At 40.2% G+C, this 21,029-nt stretch overlaps 1 protein-coding gene across 5 annotated transcripts in view; it reads left to right on the forward strand.

The window, feature by feature from the left end:
• The window catches only part of Srgap2 (SLIT-ROBO Rho GTPase activating protein 2), a 224,883-nt gene that overhangs the window by 90,318 nt on the left and 113,536 nt on the right, over positions 1 to 21,029 (forward strand). For all 5 annotated transcript variants that reach the window (XM_027417668.2, XM_027417669.2, XM_035445604.1 and 2 more), the window contains exon 3: positions 3,491 to 3,683. In XM_027417668.2, the coding sequence (XP_027273469.1) occupies positions 3,491 to 3,683 (193 nt within the window). The remainder of the gene's footprint in view (positions 1 to 3,490; positions 3,684 to 21,029) is intronic.

A 21,029-nucleotide genomic window follows, 5' to 3' on the forward strand; every position in this document is an offset into this window, starting at 1 on the left:
TGTAACAACAGCAGCAGTACATTCTACTCTCCACAGAAGAGCCATTATGTCTTGGAGCAGTGGACTGGAATCTTTCTTACTGCCTTCCTCAATGTTCTGAGAAAGATAACAAAGGAGAGATTTCTGTCTAGGCATGTTGTAGGGGAGTGCTTCCATGTCACTAACCAATGACAAATGGTGTCTATTAGCAGTCTCTTCTGGATTGGGGTGGGAATATCACCCCCACCCCCACCCCCTTCCCTATCTTTATACTTATTGAATACCTCAGGATGGGCTCACAAGCAAAGGGAAGGATTTTCCTGGAAACTTCCATGGAGAACAGATGTAGGATGTGGGGAAGGAATCCAGTCTGGTTATGGATTAGTAAAAACCAGATAACTTGTACTTCAGTGGCCTAGCCTAAACTTGATCCCGGGATCCTGAATCATTCTTCAGCAGGAAGATTGAAATCCCAGAGATTAAAAACCATGGTCCCTTAATTACCCAGAAATGCTGTCCATGGAGTATCTACTTCTTACTTCTCCAACAAAGCAGATAAATGTTAAGTTAGCTTTAGCCCTGTCTCAGTTGCCTTTCCTGCTGCTGTGATGAAATATCTGACAAGAGCAATTTAAAGGCAGAAAGGTTTATTCTTAGTCTGGCTCCCAGTTGAAGGAGCAGTCATTTGTGGGAGGGAAGCTGAGGTAGCAGGACCTTGAAGGAGCTGGTCAGAACTCTGCAGTCAAGAGAGAGCTGTGAATGCCTGGCTTGTTTTCTCACTTACTCAGTTCAAGGCCTCAGTCTGTGGAATTGTGGCACCCTCAGCCAGGGAATCTTCCAACCTAAATTAACCTAATGTAGGTTATACTGAGTCTCAGAGGTAATAATAAATAGATTCCATCAAGCATTAACCACCATGAGCCCTATTAACACTGTTGGTATGGCCTTTGGCATATTACTTAGTAAACCTTCAGTTTTTCTGATTTGAAATATCTTAGAAGCTGGTAATGGGAATTAAGTGAGCTGCAGTGTGTGTGTATCCATATAATGTGTTCAGTAAACACATACCCTTTCTGTAAGGATCAAGAGGGTGCAAGAATGGGATACAGCTCATGCTACACTGCTTATGCATGGAGAAGTCAGCATGGAATCTCATGCTGGTTGTAAGTGCATGGGAACTTCTAAGACACATTGCTATATCCCACAGGTGGCCCCTTGATGTACTTATTTCATGGATAGGACAGTTTCAGAACAGCCTACTTCTTGAATTACATTAGTATCATGGGGCTTTATCTATAGTCCTTAGAACAGTCTAGAATGTTTTTTTCTGCATTCCTAGCTAGGAGATTATTGAGGTACAAGTCTTAAGTGAGGTGGCTCAGAGGGACTTGATAGCCAGAGTGTACCTTCCTCTCCCTTTGTACCTTTGGCCCTGATTAGGCACTTGGACAGCCATTTTACTCTAAGAGATGAGTCTCATTTAATGGGCAGTTTTTAAGTAATATTGATGACCCATGAATAATCTACCCACAGTCTTCCTATCTACTCATCATTACTGCTAGCTTTTCATTAATATGTACAAAGGGGCAGATGCCTCTAGGAATGATCGTAACAAAGACCTTTACCCTTAAAAGACCCAGAAACCTCTGACAAAGACCCAGATTCCTGACATGAGCTCTGTAGATCTCTCTCTCACACACACACACAGCCCTACACCCCTTGTAATCAGACTCCAGAATACACAGAACAAGAGAGCTTTGATGAGTGATGAGGTAGGCAGCAGTTTTTCTGTGAAGCATTCTGCTTGCTTGAAACAATCCTGCAGTGCTCAGTTTCAGTTCAGGTTGGGTTACTGCAGGGCTGACAGGGATGGAGAAGAAGATTGCTCTTAGATATTACCTAGGGTCACCTACAAAGGACCACCTGTGTCTGTCATGTACTGATACTGCAAAAACAGAGCAATAAAGATGGGAATAGATTTTGGACGTCAGGTACTCAGAAGTAAAACCCAGTGCAACTTTGTCAGTCCTCACCGCTTTTAAGAAAGCAGTGGTTTGGAAGATTTCATGGCCTTTATCCCAAAATTTCATCTAGAGCTCGGGTGATAACTTCACTCTTCTCCTTCCCCACCTGCCAGTGCTGTGGGAGATGAATTTGAAACACAATCAGGAAAGGTATAATATATAATAGGCACTTCCGTTCATCCTCAACTTGGAGTCATGCTTTGAGGTGAGTGTACCGATAGAGAAAAGAGATGAAAGCAATTGCTCTATTTTGATGCTAATGGGGAACTGGATGTAAAATAAGCTGGACATACACTGTGGGCCTACTCTGGGCAAGAAAGCAGCCCAGTGTTGGCAAGTCTATTTGCCTCGAATGCCAAATCTCTTATCAGTAAAACATGTAGTGTATTCGAGACAGATCCAGTTGCATCTGAAGCTGCCATTGTTCTGGTTCCACAGTGATAGTGTTGCTCGTCCTATGCAAGGACTTGGTAGGAAATCTGCCAAGCAGGAGTGTAACTGGACATAGTTTTACCTCAGACAGAGCAGGGGGCTATCAAGCCACTGAGGATGGGACAAGTGAGATACCAGTAAGAAAGATCTTTCGTGCTTTTTTGGTTTGTTGTTTTTGTTTTTGTTTGTTTGGCTTTTTTTTTTTTTTTTTTTTTTTGAGACAGGGCTTCTCTGTGGCTTTGGAGGTTGTCCTGGAACTAGCTCTTGTAGACCAGGCTGGTCTCGAACTCACAGAGATCTGCCTCCTGAGTGCTGGGATTAAAGGCATGTACCACCACCACCTGGCAGAAAGATCTTTCTAAGTCACTTACTATTCCTATTTTACTACGCCTTCAGCTTTAAAGATAGTTTCTTGAAGATTTACATTCTGTAATATTAGAAACTATGAAACCAATTGACCTTGAATGTGATTTTCTAGAAGTCATGTTTTATTCTTGATTGCTGCCATTTGCCCTTGAAAAGGCATCTTTCAACCTCCATGAAAATACAATGATCTTTACCCTGTTTTGAAAAACATTTGGAAGTGATGAAAAAAAGTGTAAAAAAATAGTTATTTGTCTGGCTTTGAATCCCAGCTTACTGGGATTTAATAGTTTGTCTTCTTTAAAGACTGAATAATAGTATTCAATCTTTAAAATAGGGTAACATGATTTCATCGGATCATTCATTTTGCCAGAAAAGAACCCAAATTCTGGATGGTGTTAGAAACAGTAACTTGCTTTGTAATTATTTAGCTTTGGATATTATTTTGTGTATTATACAACTTATTCTAATGATTTGAACAGCTTCTTGATTGGTCTTGAGTAGTCCAAAAAGAGTTGGAGGTTATTAAAGGTTCCTCACATCATTTGGCCACGTTCAGTTGTAGGCTGTTTATTAAGGGCTTTACTATCCCAGGGTACAGGGAACAAGTGAATGAAAGGCAGGTAAGTATCTGTGTGTACAGTATATATTTAGAGCTGTCTGTCTGACCACATTCTTTTGTTTTCTTACAGAGATCCGGGCTCAGCTCACAGAGCAGATGAAATGCCTAGACCAGCAGTGTGAACTCCGGGTACAGCTGTTGCAGGACCTGCAAGACTTCTTCCGAAAGAAAGCTGAGATTGAAATGGATTATTCTCGAAACCTGGAGAAGCTAGCTGAGCGCTTTCTAGCCAAGACACGAAGCACCAAGGACCAGCAATTTAAGTAGGAACTCTGTGACAGTTGCTTTTAGAAACTTTGAGAGTGAGGTCTGGGGTGCAGGGAGGCAAGAGGCACCACTTAGATCCAGGTTGCATCCTGAGCCTACAGCTTCAAATTTGTTGAAAGCCCTCAAGAACTCTTCTTTTTGCACATCAGTCTTATCTAAGAGAGATCAGAATAAATGGGGAGCCAAGCTAATGAGTTTTATAGCCTTTCTTGTATGTCAGCCAGTAGTCTGAGTGTGTGTGTGTGTGTGTGTGTGTGTGTGTGTGTGTGTGTGTGTGTGTGTGTGTGTGTGTGTTAGCATATATATATGTGGCTAACAATTTATACATGTATAAATTGTATTTCAATTATATTTACTTCTGCTATCATACCATCATACTATGCCTTCCTATTCCCTCCCACGCCAGCTGATTCTCTTTGTCTTCCTAGCTAGCCCCAAAGGGAAGATTGCTAAGCATTCATCCAACTAATGTCCGTTGCTCATTCCTTGAACTCCTTCATAGTGCCTTAAGATATGGCCGAGAGCAAGCATTTCCTTTTCACATGGCCTTTTAATTAGAATGAGGAGATGGGCAGTAAACAAATTGTAGTCAGGTAATTTGAAGATGGAGTGAGAACTGTGGATGTGTAATTCAGGTGGTGCAAGGACCTAGAAAAGGGGACCATTCCCACCCTCCTTTGACCATTATTTTGTGCTTGATTCATTCCAGCTTATTCCTGTCTTATCTTATTCTAAGTAATAATCCAGTTCTTAGCTCCCTTTAAATGCCTGCTAGGTACTGTGCTCTGTGCTGGTTCCTATGGGAATAATGTAAGCTTTGGAATGCTTAGTTAACAAGGAAAAGAACCATGCAAACTATATAAGCAAATCCTTAATAATAGAAATAGGGGGAAAATGGATATTTTCAAAAAACTGTGAAAAACAAGGTTAAGTAAGTAGAATGGGTCCCAGAGGATAGTGCTTTGACAGCAAGTATAGAAGGTCATATTTGATGTGCCCGTGGTAATGAGCCTCTGAGGAAAAGGATGGGAAGATTAGATAATTTTTTTAATCCAAGAGAAGAATATTAAATTTGGGGGTAGTACATGTAGAATTGGATAGCATATAAAAAAGAGCAGTAAGGATGTATTTGAGTTAGTAAGCTTTCTGTTGCTATGATCAAATAACTAAGATAAATAAACTATAAGGAGGAAAAGTGTTTGTTTTTGCCTCATGATTCCAGAGGTTCTAAGTCCATAGTTTGATCTGATTTGGGGAAGGAGGTGGTGCATGGCATGTGGAGGAGGAGGCCTGTTCCTTCATGATGTTCAGGAAGCAGAGAGAGGGTGGGGCTAGGAGTCCATCAAAGACAATCTCCCAGTGTCCTAACCTCCTATTACTATGTCCTACCTCTTAAAGGATCTGCTGTTGTCCAGAAGTAGTACCACAGCAGTAAACAAGCCTTTAACACAAAGCCTTTGGTGGATCTTTCAAACTTATATGTTAGCACTATTCAAGAGGTATTTGAAAAATTTAAAAAAAAAAAACAAAAAACATTTGATAACTGACTGGATAAAAAGAATCTTAATGGTTCAAGGTATCTCTGGTATCTGGTATCTCTAACCTGGCAACCAAAAGAATTGTGGTGTCCTTTATAACATGAAGGCATGAAGGAAACAGGTGTTTTAAATAGTGACTCTACTTTGAGCAGGAGTTTGAGGCATTGTAAGGATTTTAGGTACTCAAGTTGAGTTGTGGTACTGTGGAGCTAAGTGGTTTTGAGTGGGGATACCTATTAAAATCTTTAATGTAAATAATACTGTAAATGTAGAAGAGAGGATAAGAACCAAGAGCCAAAAATCTAAGGCTTAGGAGACCTCCCAGTGTTAGGAGATAGTAAGTGGTTCTGCTGGGAAAAAATAAGGAAAGGAGTCAGTCCCTCCTCCCAGGCAGGTTAAAGGTGGGAAGATATGGTGTCTCTCTCAGGGAGCTAGAAATGTTTCAAGGAGAGCTTGATCCGAGTCAGTTTCAGCAGTTTCTTACTAATAACTTTGGGTTCAAGGCATTCTGAGAGAAACAAAACAGAATAAGAGGAGCTGGAAGGCTGGAGGGACAGCTCAGTGGTTAAGAGTGCTTGCTGCTTTGGGGAAGATCCAAGTTTCTTTCCTAGACCCATGTCAGGCAGCTCATTACCATCTGTATCTCTAGCAGTCTATTCCACTCTTCTGGCCTCTGTGGGTACTGTATTCATTCACACACACACACACACACACACACACACACACACACACACACACACACACACACACACACGAGATAGTTCTTTTTTTTTAAAGGAGTCTGAAAACAAGAAGCTTTCTTCTCTCAGAATGGAACATCTGAAATGCTAGTTTTTGTAGGTCAAAAATGTTCACATAATAGCATTCTCACATGGCACAGCCTACTACAAGAAGAGATGAGTCATTTGAACAAATGCACTTAATAAGGATAAGATGGAGAAAACCTCAACAAGAGCTCTAGGCAACATCCTGTGTTCAGACTAATTTATTCCTAAAAATGTCAACAAAATCAGATAGTTAAGAGTCTTCCTGTTTTACATGGAATAAATGGCTTTTGTTCTTATAAGTGTATATATGAAAGTCTAAATTATCCTTCATTTGATATTTTTCAGCCTTTATACCTTTTCTCTCATTCTTCTTTTTCCACAATTACACCTATGATCTACTTTGAAAAGTTCAGTGAGCATCTGAAGGGTCCATGCTAACTTCTGCTTTGTCTCACTGATGCAGTGATGAGACCTCTACTTCTCAGTATAGCACTAGTGATGGAACCTTCAATTTCCTGTCTTCCCCTCATTTCTGTGTTACAGAAGATAGCCAAGTGCTTCCATGTTTGTGTACTGTAAGCATTGCTGTGGAGACAGCTGTGTCCCTGCACCTGTGTTGGGATTTTATACATAGCACCAAAATTTTTGGCTTTTTCTTTTCTTTCTTTCTTCCTTTCTTTCTTTCTTCCTTTCTTTCTTTCTTCCTTTTGAGGCAGGGATAGGAGATATTTAAAGGCATTTTAAGCATGACTAGTTTGGTTAAGATAGGTGTGGCTGCTATAGTAGACCTTAAGTAACAATAGCATATACAAGATAGGTGTAGATTTTTCTGTAGATAATAGCCTGTTGGGCAGTCAGGACAGTGTCAGACTTCTTATCCCACTCCTAAAATGTGTCCATTGCTGTATGGCCCAAAGTAGCTCATTGCTACCATGTCCCATTTCATCCATTGGGAAAAGAAACAGGACAAGAGGGCAGCATGTCTTTAGTCTTTAAAGGTATAGACTGGAAGTGGCACATATATGCCTTTAACTCATATCCAGCTGGACAGAACTTAGATACATGGTTATGTTGCACTGTAAGGGAAACTAGAAAATACATTTATTAACTTGGATGATCTAGAAAGTAGGGTTTCTCTCAGTATAGAAGGGAAGAGATATTGAGGGACAGTGTTTGCAACATTTCCTAAGTGTCATGGTGTATGGAAGGGCAGGTGTGTGAAAAAATGATGCTCCTTGACCATATATAGTACACATAAAGGAAGGAGTGATTTGTTCTGCTCTCAGAGGCCTGGAGAAGAGCCTTTTGAAGGGGAAGTTCAATGGATAGGAATAGAAAAAGGAATCTGCTAATGCTATGTATTGTCCCTAAATAATCGACTTAATTAAGACAATGCAAGCACTTGGAGAAGAATGAAGAGATGGGGAAAGAAGCATTTTAGAGAGAAAACAGTGTTACCAACAACCCAAAGGTGAGAAAAACATGGCTGGTGGAAAACTTATCTGATTTTCTGAACAATATGAATTATAACTGTAATACTAAATAAACCTGGAAAAGTTGGTAAGCCAGAAGATAACAAAGGTTTATAATACTGGTTTATAGGGTTAGGGCTTTGTTCTGTAAGGATAAAGGAGCCATTGACAATTTCTGAGCAAGGAACTGAATTATGTCCATGCTTTAGAAAGACTAGGTGAAAGGACTTAGCAGAGAGGTGTGGTTGTCCAGTGAGGAGGGTAGTATGAGCCAATGCAGAAGTTGTCATGCCCTTGGGAATAAAAAAGATGGAGCAAAATGTGAAGGCAGGAGCCACTTGAGTCAAACAATCTGGAACAGAGGAAGCGCTTTTTGGTTTTCTAAACTTTGGAGTAGGAAGTGTACTGTATCTTCATTCAGCCAGCAAACTGAGGCCTCAATTTTGCTGACTCTGTGACTGGTCCCAGAATAGTTCATTCTCAGCAGGCACTTGTCACTTCCCCCAGAGCTGTAGCAGCTGCTAGCCCAGTAATGCCATGAATTTGTCTGCCCGTGCTGCTGGGAGAACAGCTGCCAGCAGCAGCTCTGGATAGAACCCACTCTGGGATGTGGAATTTATTCAACTTGGGGTGGACCAGGTTGGCCAGGGCTGAAGACAGTACACATAGATTCAGCCCACCCTTTTCTAGGCCTGTCTTTTACTCTGGCTCCATTTCAGCCATTCATCTTGGGTTAGGATAGTTATTTTGTTATAGTTATAAGTGGCACATTTAGGAGCAGATGTTGCTGAACTATTTATTTTTATCTTCTCTTGGAAAATTTCTTCCCCTGCAAGCCATTGCCCTGTCACTCCACGGCTTTGCTTTCTGTTCTTTGTGCCTGTTCACCTTTTGTCCTTCCCCACATGGCTCAGTGCAGATGTCCTCATTAAAGCCCATACAGCTTAACTCCTGCAAAGTCTGACCTGATGGTTCCATTCCTCTGCCCCAGACTGTGAGGGATGCTACAGACAACTAGAATGATTATTCTCTGCTTTCAGTTAGGTAATATGGCCTCCCTGTCCCCTAATTCATTCACCCTGGTTTGATTTAAAGCAGAGACATGTGACAGTAAGAAGCCTTCCTATGGAAGATGTTTTTGCATTTTCTTTCACTCTTTGAAGAGCACAAATGTATTCCCATTTGTTGTTGAGCCTTTCCTTGTCTCTTGAAGTGGACTTTGTGTTAATGTTGCCCCACAGGATTCTGAAGGCTTCTAATTAATAATGTGCTGGCTTTTCTTTTCTTCTCTTCTTTCACATGGGCTTGCTGTAAATTACTTTTCAGCTTATTTGGTTTTGATCTCCTACTTTTAATAACTAATGTCTTTGTTATATTTTGAGGTAGTTTCTCTCCCCCACCCTCACCCCATGTGGAGTTTTAGAGAAACAGTCAAGCATGACTATCCTGCTGTGTTCCTTACAGACCTTATGCTATTTTATAACCTGTTTTTTTTCTCCATCTTTTCCTTCTCCTTAATACATATTTTTGGACATTTAAAAATTATGTTCTAGACTCCTAGAGAAGGGGTCTCCTCCCCAAGAAAACCCCAGTATTTTACTTTTGCTAACATTAAGTTAGCAATATCTGAAGGTGGACTTGTGGAAAGTTACTTTAATGAAGGATGCAAGAGAGCCTGACCTCAGTATCTCATGAATCTGATGGAGGGCTGGGTGGGGAGTTAACTCAGTTAAGAGCACTGGTTGTTCTTCTAGAGGACCTGGGTTCAGTTCCTAGCACCCATATGGTCATTCATTACCTTCTGTAATTCCTGTCCCATAGGATCTAATGTCCTGTTCTGACTTCTGGGTGCATCAGGAGTACACATGATATACAGACATACATGAAGGCAAAAGTAGCCAAACACAAAGAAATACAAAATAATAGAATTTGATAGATATTCAACTTCAGCAGTCCCTTCAGTGAAAAATTAATTACATTATTAGTTTAGAAAAATTCTGGTCTTATGTCTAGCCTATGTATGTGCAAAGGTGCTGTAGGTGCTTACCTTCTGTTAATGGAGTCTTCCTTCAAAGTCAAGTTGAAAGTTGTTTACTACTCATTTGGTTGAAAAGCAGAATCAGTTGGCCATGGAGAATATTATAGCTCTGACTGCAAGTGAGAAAAAAGGTGGAGAACCAGAGAAAACAGAGGTTCTCTATAAGGAGGGGAGCAATAGGAAACAGAGTTCCTGGAAGGAAGAACTATCTGACTTCCTGGGATTAGCACATCATTCATTCATTGTGGACACATTTGGTAATTTTTTGTTTTCCCCTGGAAAGTTTTGCCCAGATGTAGCAGCATTTGGTATTAAGCATGGGTTGACCTTCCTTCCCTGTGGCTCAAGTTACTTTTATTGAGAAATTAACAAGAAATTCCTTGGTATGTTTTCCACCGGCCCATTCCATATAGAACTTTAGGTGGTGGCTGGTCCTTTTTAAAGGACGTGTTGGCAACTGACAAAAGAAGAAGAGGCTGCATAATGTTCAGTTGCATTCCCTCCTTTCAAGGCTCAGGGATCACTGCAGAAGAGGGGTGGAAAGAGTCTAAGAGCCAGAGGTAGTGAACGACTGCAAGGAAACAATGCCTCTGTACACAGAGCAGCTATACATATGAACTCAAGGCAGTTGTGACAGCATACACAAGACCTGTAGAAGCCCACGCCAGACCAAACCCCAATGTGGAGATGGGAGTTGGACACAAAATCCCACCCTTAGCCACGAAGCTATTGGTATCTGTTAGCTGCTGGGAAAGAAACAGAGACAGACACAGACAATTTTCTCTTAGCGTAGCCCCTAGTAAGTCAACCACGCTCCAGTGGAAGACCATACACCCAAGAATATTTAAGCAGCACAGCACAAATTGGTCTTTTTGTTTATTTGGTTGGTTTTTTTTGGTTTTGCTTTGTTTTGATTTGTTTTGTTTTTGAGGAGATCCAAAAATGTGTATGGATAGGGACAGGAATAGAATAGATCTGGGAAGAGTTGAGGGGGTGAATAAAGCACATGTGAAACTCTCAAAGAACTAATAAAAAAAATGAATGGTGTTGAGAGGGCTTCTCACACAGGGTAAAGGAGGATGGGAGTCATAAGAAGGCCACTTGAGTGCCTGCAAGATAAGGTGGTTGACCAGTCTTTGGAACTGAAAAATAATTCTGTAGAAAGTTTTTTGGGATACTTTGCATCATAGTAGAAAAACAAAACCAAACCCCAAAGCTTTGAACTGGGTAAACTTAAGTCTAAACCTGATATCTTCTGCTATAGCTCTGTGACCTTGAGCTAGTCATTAAACCCTTTAATCCTCAGTTTCCATACTATGAGGTGTGGAGTGTAATACCTTGAAGAGTTGGTCTCAGGATTAGATATAGTTTATGAAGTACTAGTCCAGCATCTACACTTAGTAGGTACTCAGTAGAAATTAACTGCAAGAAACTGTTGGGGTTTATGTAAGGAGTAGAGAGACTTGAGTAGATAGAAGACCAGTTCTGTTTGGCCTCTTGCAGCACTTTCCATGGAGTCCAGCAGGGCTGTACAGCAACAACTGTGATTACTGGGCTCTTGGTCTCAGGAAGCCTATCAAAAGCTGCCACACTTCTACTTAAATGGCTTTATTTTATCCTTCTGGGACAGGGAATGACAGATGGGTCAACAGCAAAACATGCTTTTATGAGCATCTGGGGGTGTGCTGGACTTGCAAGAGCTTCTTATGCATCCTAGGATCTGACACTATAGGGTCAGCAAATCATACTTCAAGCTTCCCATATCCACAAACAGGAGGCATGCCCTTTGACAGCAGTACTGGAGGATAGGGGAATTATAGTACGGTCTCTACTCTTAAAAGTATTGCAATAAACCCAGGGAGCAGTGCGTAGCTCCATCTCTGAATCTTTAATTCTTAAGAATTCACAGCCAATTAAATGCATTGTCTTTGACCCAGTTCTCTTTTAAAGACAAAAGCCATGCCTTCTTGTTGAGAGTTGTGTTAAGTGGGAGGGTTTCCAAGATAAGAAGAAAAGACATTTTCTGCTACACAGAGTTTTATTTTTTATTGTTGGCTGGAGAAAGTCAAGCAGGCTGTAAGAGAATAATAGCACATATCCACACAGGCACAGGAATCTAAAAGTAGAATACCATTTAAAGCAGGTACCAGTAGTTCCTGAGAAGGGAGAGATGGTGGAATATTCAGAAAGGGACTCACACTTGGTTCAGTCAGAGAAAGGTAAAAGATAGCACAATTATATTCTCAATTAAATTTGGTCCCATGTTAATTGAAGTAAAGACTTTAATATCTTAGTCCTGTGCTGTGCTCAAGTATCACACTGTGGGAAGGGTCATGTGGGAAGGGCTCAGTGTTAATGAAGGATCTAAGGAGGTTGAGAAGAAGTAGAGTTTGGGTTTTTCATTGCTGCAGGGTAATTTTATTCTGCTACCTCCTGTTTCTTCTTACTCTCTGCCCCCTGGGTTTTACATTCTGGAAGGATCAATGAAACAGGTCTGCATCTTAACATTCTTGGTACACTGGATAAGGAGTCAGGATTAGAACGAACTGAACACATTAGGATTGGATTCAGTGGTAAGATCCTGAGCTCTATTAGACTATTTCTGCTTAAGTGATTGGAAGAGGGCATCCTTGCATGAAATTCAGAACATCCCTTCCTGGCAGCTTCTAGTGTTAAAGTAGAGGTTGTAGAACAAGTCTGGCAGCTCTCAGTCTGAACCTTTGTAAACAACAGATGTTCTTAACTGAGTTCTAGGGGTGGAGGTTGAGGTTTCTGTTGATGCTTGAAATTCTTTGAATTTATAGGCAGCGTCTTGGGGATTCAGCAAGAGGAGGAAGTTGTAAGGGACTGATTTTGCAATGTACAGGTGGAAATGCTTCTGACAGATTTCCTTAGAACACAAAGCACTATTGAATGGACTCTGAATAGAGAGAGAGGTACCCAGGGAGGTAAACACAGTAAGAAAGGCTCGGCTTCAATGGTATATTGATTTCCTGCCTTCCTCCCCCTTATACTCCTTCATTTGTACACCTCTGACTTTGTTAGCTCCTTCCTTATGAGGATGGAAATGAATGCTCTTTCCTGCCACAAGCTACTGGGACAGCTGCAGCATAGCCTCTTTCATTAGTACCTTCAAAGTAGTTTGGATTCTTACAGTGTACAGATTTGTAGTTTATGGGCTTTTCTAGGATTTTTTTTTTTCTTTAGGTAAGGGTCTCACTGTTGAACCCATGAACCTCCTTCTTTGGCTGCCTGAGTGCTGGGATCACAAGCATGTACCTCGACATGGCACTTTTCTTGGATTCTAAGCTTATTTTTGTACTTTCTCAGTGCTGATTTTGTGAGATTCCCATTACATCATTAATCACCTCCAGTTAGAGATGGGTGAGGATAGTATGACTTAAAGCAGTTCAGTTCTTCCCCCCCCCCCTTTCTGGAACTAGGGCTCTAATCCAGGATCCCACATGTGCTAAGCAGGCTTTTGCTTCAGTGCCACATTCCCAACCTCCAGTGCTGCCTTTCCCTATCCCTGTCACCCAAACTCCAAGTACAAGTACTAAACTCGGGTGCTGAGAGCCCTTGTACTTCATAACATAGAGGAAAAATGTATATGCCTTATGTGATACAACAAACAAAGGTTCTCACCTTTAATCAAATGAAGAAAGACAATATATTAGATTTGGGCACATTTTTGTGCCACTCTTATTAGCAGAAACAACTGTTTTGAAAATCTTTGATTAAAATCACTTGTTGTTTGGGGACTGAGGACATGTTATATTCTTACTGATTCTGAGAGCAGGTCACTTCTGGCTGTTCTATCCAGAAGTTTAGAAAATGATTGAACACTACTCCTAGTAAGCTCATTCTTTAAGCAAACATTTCTGAGCACTTATGATATGCCAGGCTCTGCCAGGAATGAAGCATAGGTAGTAGAATAAGCCACGGTTTTAATTAACGGAGGTTACTGATTAATGTGAAACAGTGTAAGTGTATGTATGTACATTTCTGTGTTCCAACAAGGCCTGGAGTTCAAGCTGAGGAACCAAGATTGTTGAGGGATACTTTTAGACACTCTAAGCACCCAGCTTCATTTTCATCATCAACAGTCAACAATTCTGCACAGATGCTGCATAGGTTCTAGAGTCATAGAGATGACTGGGCCTCTTCAGGAGGCTCATGGTGTCATGTGGAAGATAGGTTTATACAGAAAAAAAAACAAAAACAAAAACAAGGTAATATGTAATTAGTGCCAAAGGAGAGATGAGGAAAATGGCTTCGTTTTCTTCCAGAATGGAATCCTTTACAACTTTTTATTTTATATTTAATTATATCTTATAATTATAGAAAAATTTTAAGAATAGCACAATAGTAGTATATACCATTTTACCCAAATTGAAAATATGGCACACATTTTGCTTCACATATTTTCTTTTCTTTTCATGTGCAATTTGTAGTGTTTGTAGATATGGTACTCTTTTTTTATTTTTTTGTAGATATGGTACTCTTATATCCCTACATATTTCAGTGTGTGTCTGCCAAAACTATACCTGTTTTCTAACACAGTCACAGTGTAATTGTCAAAAGTAGAACATGAAGATCACCATGATAATCCCTAATTCATAATCATCCACATTTTACCAGTTGTTTAAAAAGTCCTTTTAGCAAAGGAAAAGTCAAGGTTGTTTAGTTGTCTTATCTCTAAGTATCCTTTAATGGAGAATAAATTCCAAGTCTTTGTATTTTATTACATCTACTTTTTTATCATTTGACTCAAAAATTACTACCTAATTTGCTATTTCTAATCTTCTGATAATACTGTCTGTGATTTGATTCAGGTTGCAAGCTTTGGTAGGAGTGCCATAAGAGTTATTGTCCTGGTTTTCTCAGTATGCCATGATAGGAGTCACTTGCTGGTGATTTGCTCTGTTACTGGTAATGTTAACTTTGATCATTTGGTTAAAGTGCTATCTATCAGGTTTCTGTATTTTTGATGTAACTCTAAAGCTATTCTGTCCTGTGCTTTGAAATTTAAGGACATGTTATGGAGACACGCTTTAAGTCTGTGTATAATTACCAGTAGTTTTATCATCTGTTGATAATTCTTGCTTGAGTCAATCTATTAGGAGAAGAATGGTTACCAAAAAGTCACTTTTCAAATTCTCTGATTCCTTCTAATTTTCTTGCATGGGATTTTGTAGAAGCAAGTGATTGTCCACCACTTCCACTTTTTTGGTCTGGTTGTTTATATCAATGTGGATGGGTAGACTTTTTTTTTTATTTCCATCAATAGTTTATGATCCCTTAATATTTGCATTTATCTTTATGTTTGTGGTGTCTTATACTTTATTATTGGAGTCCCATCAGACTGGATCCTGTGTCATCATGACATGTTTTCTTATCATTTCTTTATAGTGTAAAATGGTCCAGGCTCAAACTGAGCTTTCCTTGTTTCTGCTCTAGAAAGTCATTTCTTTAGAGAGTCCTGGTTGCATTTAGTATGGAATTTTATCTAGAAGCAATGGTTGCTTATGTGTGCTATTTGTTATTAGAGTTTAACTATAGTCTCTTTCAGCAAAGGTAGTAGACAGGTGTAGGTCCAGAAGCCAGCACCGATGTACTTCTACTTTTTTCTCCATTTATATTTAGATGCTCCTCTGCTTATAATGGGATAACATTCTGATAAATTCATAGTAAGCTGGAAATATCTTAAGTTGAAAGTGCATTTAATACACTTAATAGGCTCCATGACTGAGCAATATAGCACTCTTTGGAGTATTAATTATTTACTTTTGTGATCATATGTCGGCCACTGCCCAGTATCACCAGAGAGTCATACTGCCTGTGGCTATCCAGGAAGAGATTCAAACTTAAAATTTGGAATGTAGTTTCTACTGAATGCTTATTGCTTTGACACCTTTGTCAAGTAAAAACACTTTTTAAGTTCAACCATCATCAATCCAGAGACTATCTCTACATACTTATATAAAAGCCTGTGAGTTCACATTAATCTTTAGTTCTATTCTAATGTCACATGTTTTATTTAAGTGTCTGCACTTTCCATATTTGTAATTCTCCTCTCTGAACAGTCAGAAGTCTGGTTCCATTATCCATAATATGTTTAACTAGTTATTCAGTCCTAGGCTGTACAGAACATAGTTTTAGAATTGCTAACTCACACTTCTGAAAAATACTGACTCAGTTGTAATACTGGCTTAGAGTATTCAAGTTTTTGTTTCCAGCCAAAAAGTTGTTCTTGGTGCTTTCTCCTTCAAACTTCAGACTTTGACTATAGTTGTATTATTTGTTTTGAAATGTAATTCTGTTTATATTTAATTTTTCCTCTCCATGTTGAGAGCTTAATTAACATTCTCACTTCCAAATCTTTCTCTTGACCAGAGATCAAAAAACTTAAGGAAGTGCCAAACGTGGTGGCACATCATGCCTTTAGTGTCAGCACTCAGAAGCAGAGGCAGGCAGATCTTTGATTTTGAGCCAGCCTGATCTACAGGGTGAGTTCCAGAATGGACAGCCAAGGCTACATAGAGAAACCCTGTCTCAAAAAAAAAAAAAAAAAAAAAGTTTAAGAAAAAGCAAGGGACATGATCACCTGTAAGTTATGTCAGGATGTTAGCATAAGTCAGATGATGGATGTACTCAAGGACTGTCTGGATTTGCCCCCCTATTTCTGATTCAACTCTGACTCCAGGGCAAGATAGTCTATGGATGTAGACCCTTGCCAGTTTCTCTTAAGATGACTGCTTAAATTCTCCCTCCCATTCTGGGCGGTCACTTCTTTTACAGTTAGGGAACCAGAACTAGAGTCAAGTTTTGTTTTTGTTTTTGTTTTTGTTTTTGTTTTTTTGTTTTTTTGTTTATCTCAGGTTTGTGTTGATTGTGTACACCATTTGTCATCAGCTCATGTCACACACTGGATGTAGGTCCTTTGATGATCTTAATATGGTCTAGAGCACTCTTCCATAGATAACCAACCCTGCAAAATTTTAGCCCTGATTGCTAGACTATTCTCTAGCTCTCTGTTCTAAAGCCCCTTATTTTTCCTTGCTAGCTTTCTTACCCAGACATACTGGCTTCTCTAACAGCTCTTACATTAATTCTAACCCAGTTATCAACCTTCTCTCTTAGGATGGTGTCTGAATTCTCCTTCTGTGCCACATCCCTCTACCTCCCACACACTCATTCTGTTTCTTTTTCCTCCAGATCCCTGTAACTTGCTCAGTACTATTTCCAGCTGTTCTGAATCTTCCTGCAGCTTAAGTTCAAATACAGATGGGCTCAAAGCTTCAGCTGCTGTGCTCATTTCTACAGCCTAAAAACAAATTACTAAAAAGCATCAGGAAATTTTAGAGTAGCTTTAGGGTTTGGTTTTTCTGTCTTCTCGGTGGTACTTCCTCTCCCATTCCTCCATTTCCCCCTGCCTATTCCTCATAATCCCTCACCACTTTCCCCTTTTCCTTTTATGCCTTCCTTAGCAAAGGCTAGTTCCTACAGCTGTCACTCCATTTTTATTCTCTCCACATGTTAATGGATTTAAGCCATTTGTATGGTACTATTGACAACCAAGCTGGAGATGCTGATGTTCTTCTAATTGTGCTGATTTGCTATTTCGGACTAAGGAATTTGTATCCTTTTGGTCAAATAAGGAGATGAGGTTCTGCCCGTGGTCGAGAAATTACCCACTTAAGAATGAAGGTGCTCTTCTAAGGATTTTATCCATAAGGGTGGGAAAAGGAGCCGGTTCTACTGCCTGCCGCCTGCCTGCCTGCCTTGCCTAGTGTGTGTAGATATTTCCTATAGATAACAAGTGTGTCACTCAGGAAACAATTAACATTGTGCCCATGTCATTATTTTCAACATCTTCTTGAAATTCGTCAACCACTTTCTTCTCATGTTCTTTAGAAGTTTGTTTAATTCAGTATTTCTAGTCACTGTAAATATTAGAAGTCAACATAGTGGGACTATTTATTATTCAGATGTACAACAAAGACAGTGGCTGTCAGCTATAGAGGTCAGGAAGAAGACAGAGCAAAGTGCAGTAATTATGGGATGCCCAGTGTGACCAGAACACTGAACACTTCTAGGCATTGTCCTAAAAAGAGGTTTTCAGGGAATGGCTTCCAGGGGTTGAGGGGCTTCTGCATTTACATGGAGATTAGGAAGCTTGTGTACAAATGCCATCCTTGCTTTCTCTCTGTCCTCCCCAATTACCTTTCAAGTGTGTGTGTGTGTGTGTGCGCGTGTGTGTGCGCGCGCGCGCGCGGCGGCGGCGGCGGGAGGGGGTGGGGGTGGAGGTGGGGGAGATGGGTGGTGGTGGTGGTGGTAGATGAACCTCCACACATTAGCATATGAAGGCCAGAGATCAATATTAGTGTTTTACATTATCACTTGCTACCTGATTTTTTTTCTTTTTTTAAAGACAGAGTCTCCCAGTAAACTTAAGAGTATGGCCTTTTGGCTAAACTAGATGGCTAAACAAGCTCCCAAGGTCCACCTCTCTTTCCCTGTCTTTCCTCCAGTATTGGGGCTACAGATGTGCATCACAGTCCTAGTGTTTGTGTGTGCGCTCGGGATCTGAAGTCAGGACCTTGCACTTATCCAGTGAGTCCTCTTCATGGTGACAGTTCCCCAATTCATTTTCTTCCTTCCACCTTTCTCACTCATTTCTGTCTTTGGAAGAAAATACTTGGAAGAGAATTTTCAGATTCTTAAAAAGGGCTGGGTTATCTGAACATTTCCTTGAATTTAGGACATTGGTTTAGACTTCTAAACTATTGTAAGCTGGAACACACAGGTCTACTCATGCAAATAGATGCATATGCCAGCCCTGGTTGTGCACAACTGTAGTCCACACACTTGAGAAACTGAGGCAGGGAACATGAATTCTAAACTAGCCTGGGCTACATAGTGATACCCTGATTAAAGCAAACATCTAACAAACAAAATCAACAAAAGAACAGAAAAATATAAGACAATGTACATTTGTATTATTAACCAAGAACATCTCTTTCAAAAACAGATTTTTTACTATATATAATATATACTGATATCTTACTTTTTTTTTTCTTTTTTTTCTTTTTTTGGCTTTTCAAGTCAGGGTTTCTCTGTGGCTTTGGAGGATGTCCTGGAACTAGCTCTGGTAGACTAGTCTGGTCTCAAACTTACAGAGATCCGCCTGCCTCTGCCTCCCGAGTGCTGGGATTAAAGGCGTGGGCCACCACTGCCTGGCAATTTTTGTTGTTGTTGTTGTTTTAAATATTTATTACTGAGTTATGTGTCTGTGTGTGGGTATGTGCACATGAGTGTAGTACCCATAAAAGGCCAAAAGAGGACATTGGATGTCCTCAAGTTACAGATGGTTGTGAGCCACCTGACATGGATACTGGGATCTAAAACTACAAGCACAGTACCCACCCGTAGTCACTGAGCCATGTTGCCAGCCCCCAGCCCCAGGATATTCTCTTCTGATCATACTCGCTGTGTGGTATTTTCTACTGTTTTTAGTTGTTCTGTTCTACTGTTTTCTAGGTTCTGGGGGTTGGGGAGAAGAATGCTAGTTTTAAATTAATCATTATTTCAGCTACATTTTAGTGTGATTCCTATCCCATAGATTGAAAAACATGCCTATAAGAACACTAGTTCTAAAGTGTTTTTGCAGGGTGCAGAATTACCTGGAATGCTTATTTAAAAAGGAAGGTTCCTGGGCATTACTCCAGTCCACAGTTTAAGCAAGCACTCCAGGTGATTATGTTGCAAGGTCACCCAGAGAAACTGCTCTCTTAGGAACTTAGCCTGGCTGTTGAAAGTTTCAGTTCTCATACTTGATTGGAAATGATTGATAGTAGGGTTCAAATCCAGAATGAGGACCTTCCATTTTAGAATGACCCTGATCATCTACAGTGGCTCCTTGATCCTACTATGCTGTGACAATGCTCTTTTTAAAATGTCTGTTACGGTTCTTTTGCAGTAGAAAACATTTTAAGCGAAGCCACAGAATAAAGAATGAAGGAACTGAAAGGTCCTTTTACAGGGTGGCTGGGTATGGCACAACCCTTCAGTAGGTACCAGAGCCAGGCCCAAATTAGAATGGGTGGGATTCAAAACTGTTTTCTCTTCACTTGCCTTTCATGTATAACCACATGCAGTGTGTCAACATGCTCTCTGGCGCCGCTAGTCACCAGCAGCTTTGCTCCCTCTGGGTTCATGGACCCTTGGTATTCCTGTTATGTGTTGTCTTAGAATAGCTCTGTGCTCTGGGGAACCAAGCATTGTCCATTAACTCTTTCATCACTAGGTCTTTGTAGACACTAAGTTAGGTTTTCTGATTGAAATGCAGCAACCACCGCAATGAAATAAGAAAATCAGTCAAGAGACCCGGGCCCTTGTCTTGTTCCACCACTATTTGGGTGACCTCAAGATCCCTGAGTATCATTTCCCTCCCATAGAAAATGATACGTTTGGTTTATTCTACACCATCTTGAAAGTCTCTTCTACTCCTGAAATTGCATGATTCTATTTTTTGTACCCTCTGGCTTTCCTCTTTACACTTTAAACTTTTTCCCTTTCAAATCTGGGCAAGGTTGGGTACAACAGATTTACTGAGCTTGGAATTTTCCTAGAACCAGATGATCAGTTAATAGTAGCAAAACATATTCCTATGTAGTGCACTGACATAGTCTAAAAATAGCAAACATAGTTCGTTGTAATATTTAGGAAAAGACCTGAGAGGTTTGAGGTGTGGTTTGTCTTTAGGAAAATTATGACTTTACTGGAGCCATTTTGTGAGTGCAAATTCATTGAGCAGGCTGTCAAGTAATAATGACAGTTGTTAACGTAATAAGTGGTGGTGATACTGAATCGTGGCTGGAGAACACTTCCTGTGGTAAAGCTTTTATGTGGATATCATTTTGGTGTAATGATGTGATGATAACAGGAGTCAGATGAGTTAGGCTTTGGGTCTGTTGTTTTCATTTATATTTTTAAACAGGAAAGGAAAATGTGAAGCTTACAGTACAGATGTCACTTACTCAAGATTACCTGGCTATCAAGTGACAGAGCTGAATCCAGGTCTTAGGGTGCTTTATATAAAGTATTTCCTTGCTGGGATAGAGTCACTATTCATCCAAATTCCATAAGGAACTAAACTCAAAATCTGACCTACTAACCTGGAAACTGACTAGGGCATTCTTACACTTCCCAGCCCTTTAAAGTTTCACTAATAAAGTATTAACCTGGCTAATAATATGTCTGGGTTTGGAGCACACATACCAATGGGGATACATATTTGGTCACTCAGCAGCTACCGAGAGAATAAACACGAGACACAACGCATAAGAAGTAGTAATGATATATGAAGCTGCTCTGAGGACTGTATGACTTTGTTCCATTTATTTTTCGTTTCAAGCTTTTTTCCCTCATTGTTATCATGAGCCATATAAAGGGATTCCTTGTCCCAAGAGCATGCATTTAGAAAAGGGAGGTAGTACCCTAATGGATGCCCTTTTCTTACCAA

This window comes from Cricetulus griseus, chromosome 5 (assembly GCF_003668045.3).
Source record: "Cricetulus griseus strain 17A/GY chromosome 5, alternate assembly CriGri-PICRH-1.0, whole genome shotgun sequence".
NCBI lineage: Eukaryota > Metazoa > Chordata > Mammalia > Rodentia > Cricetidae > Cricetulus > Cricetulus griseus.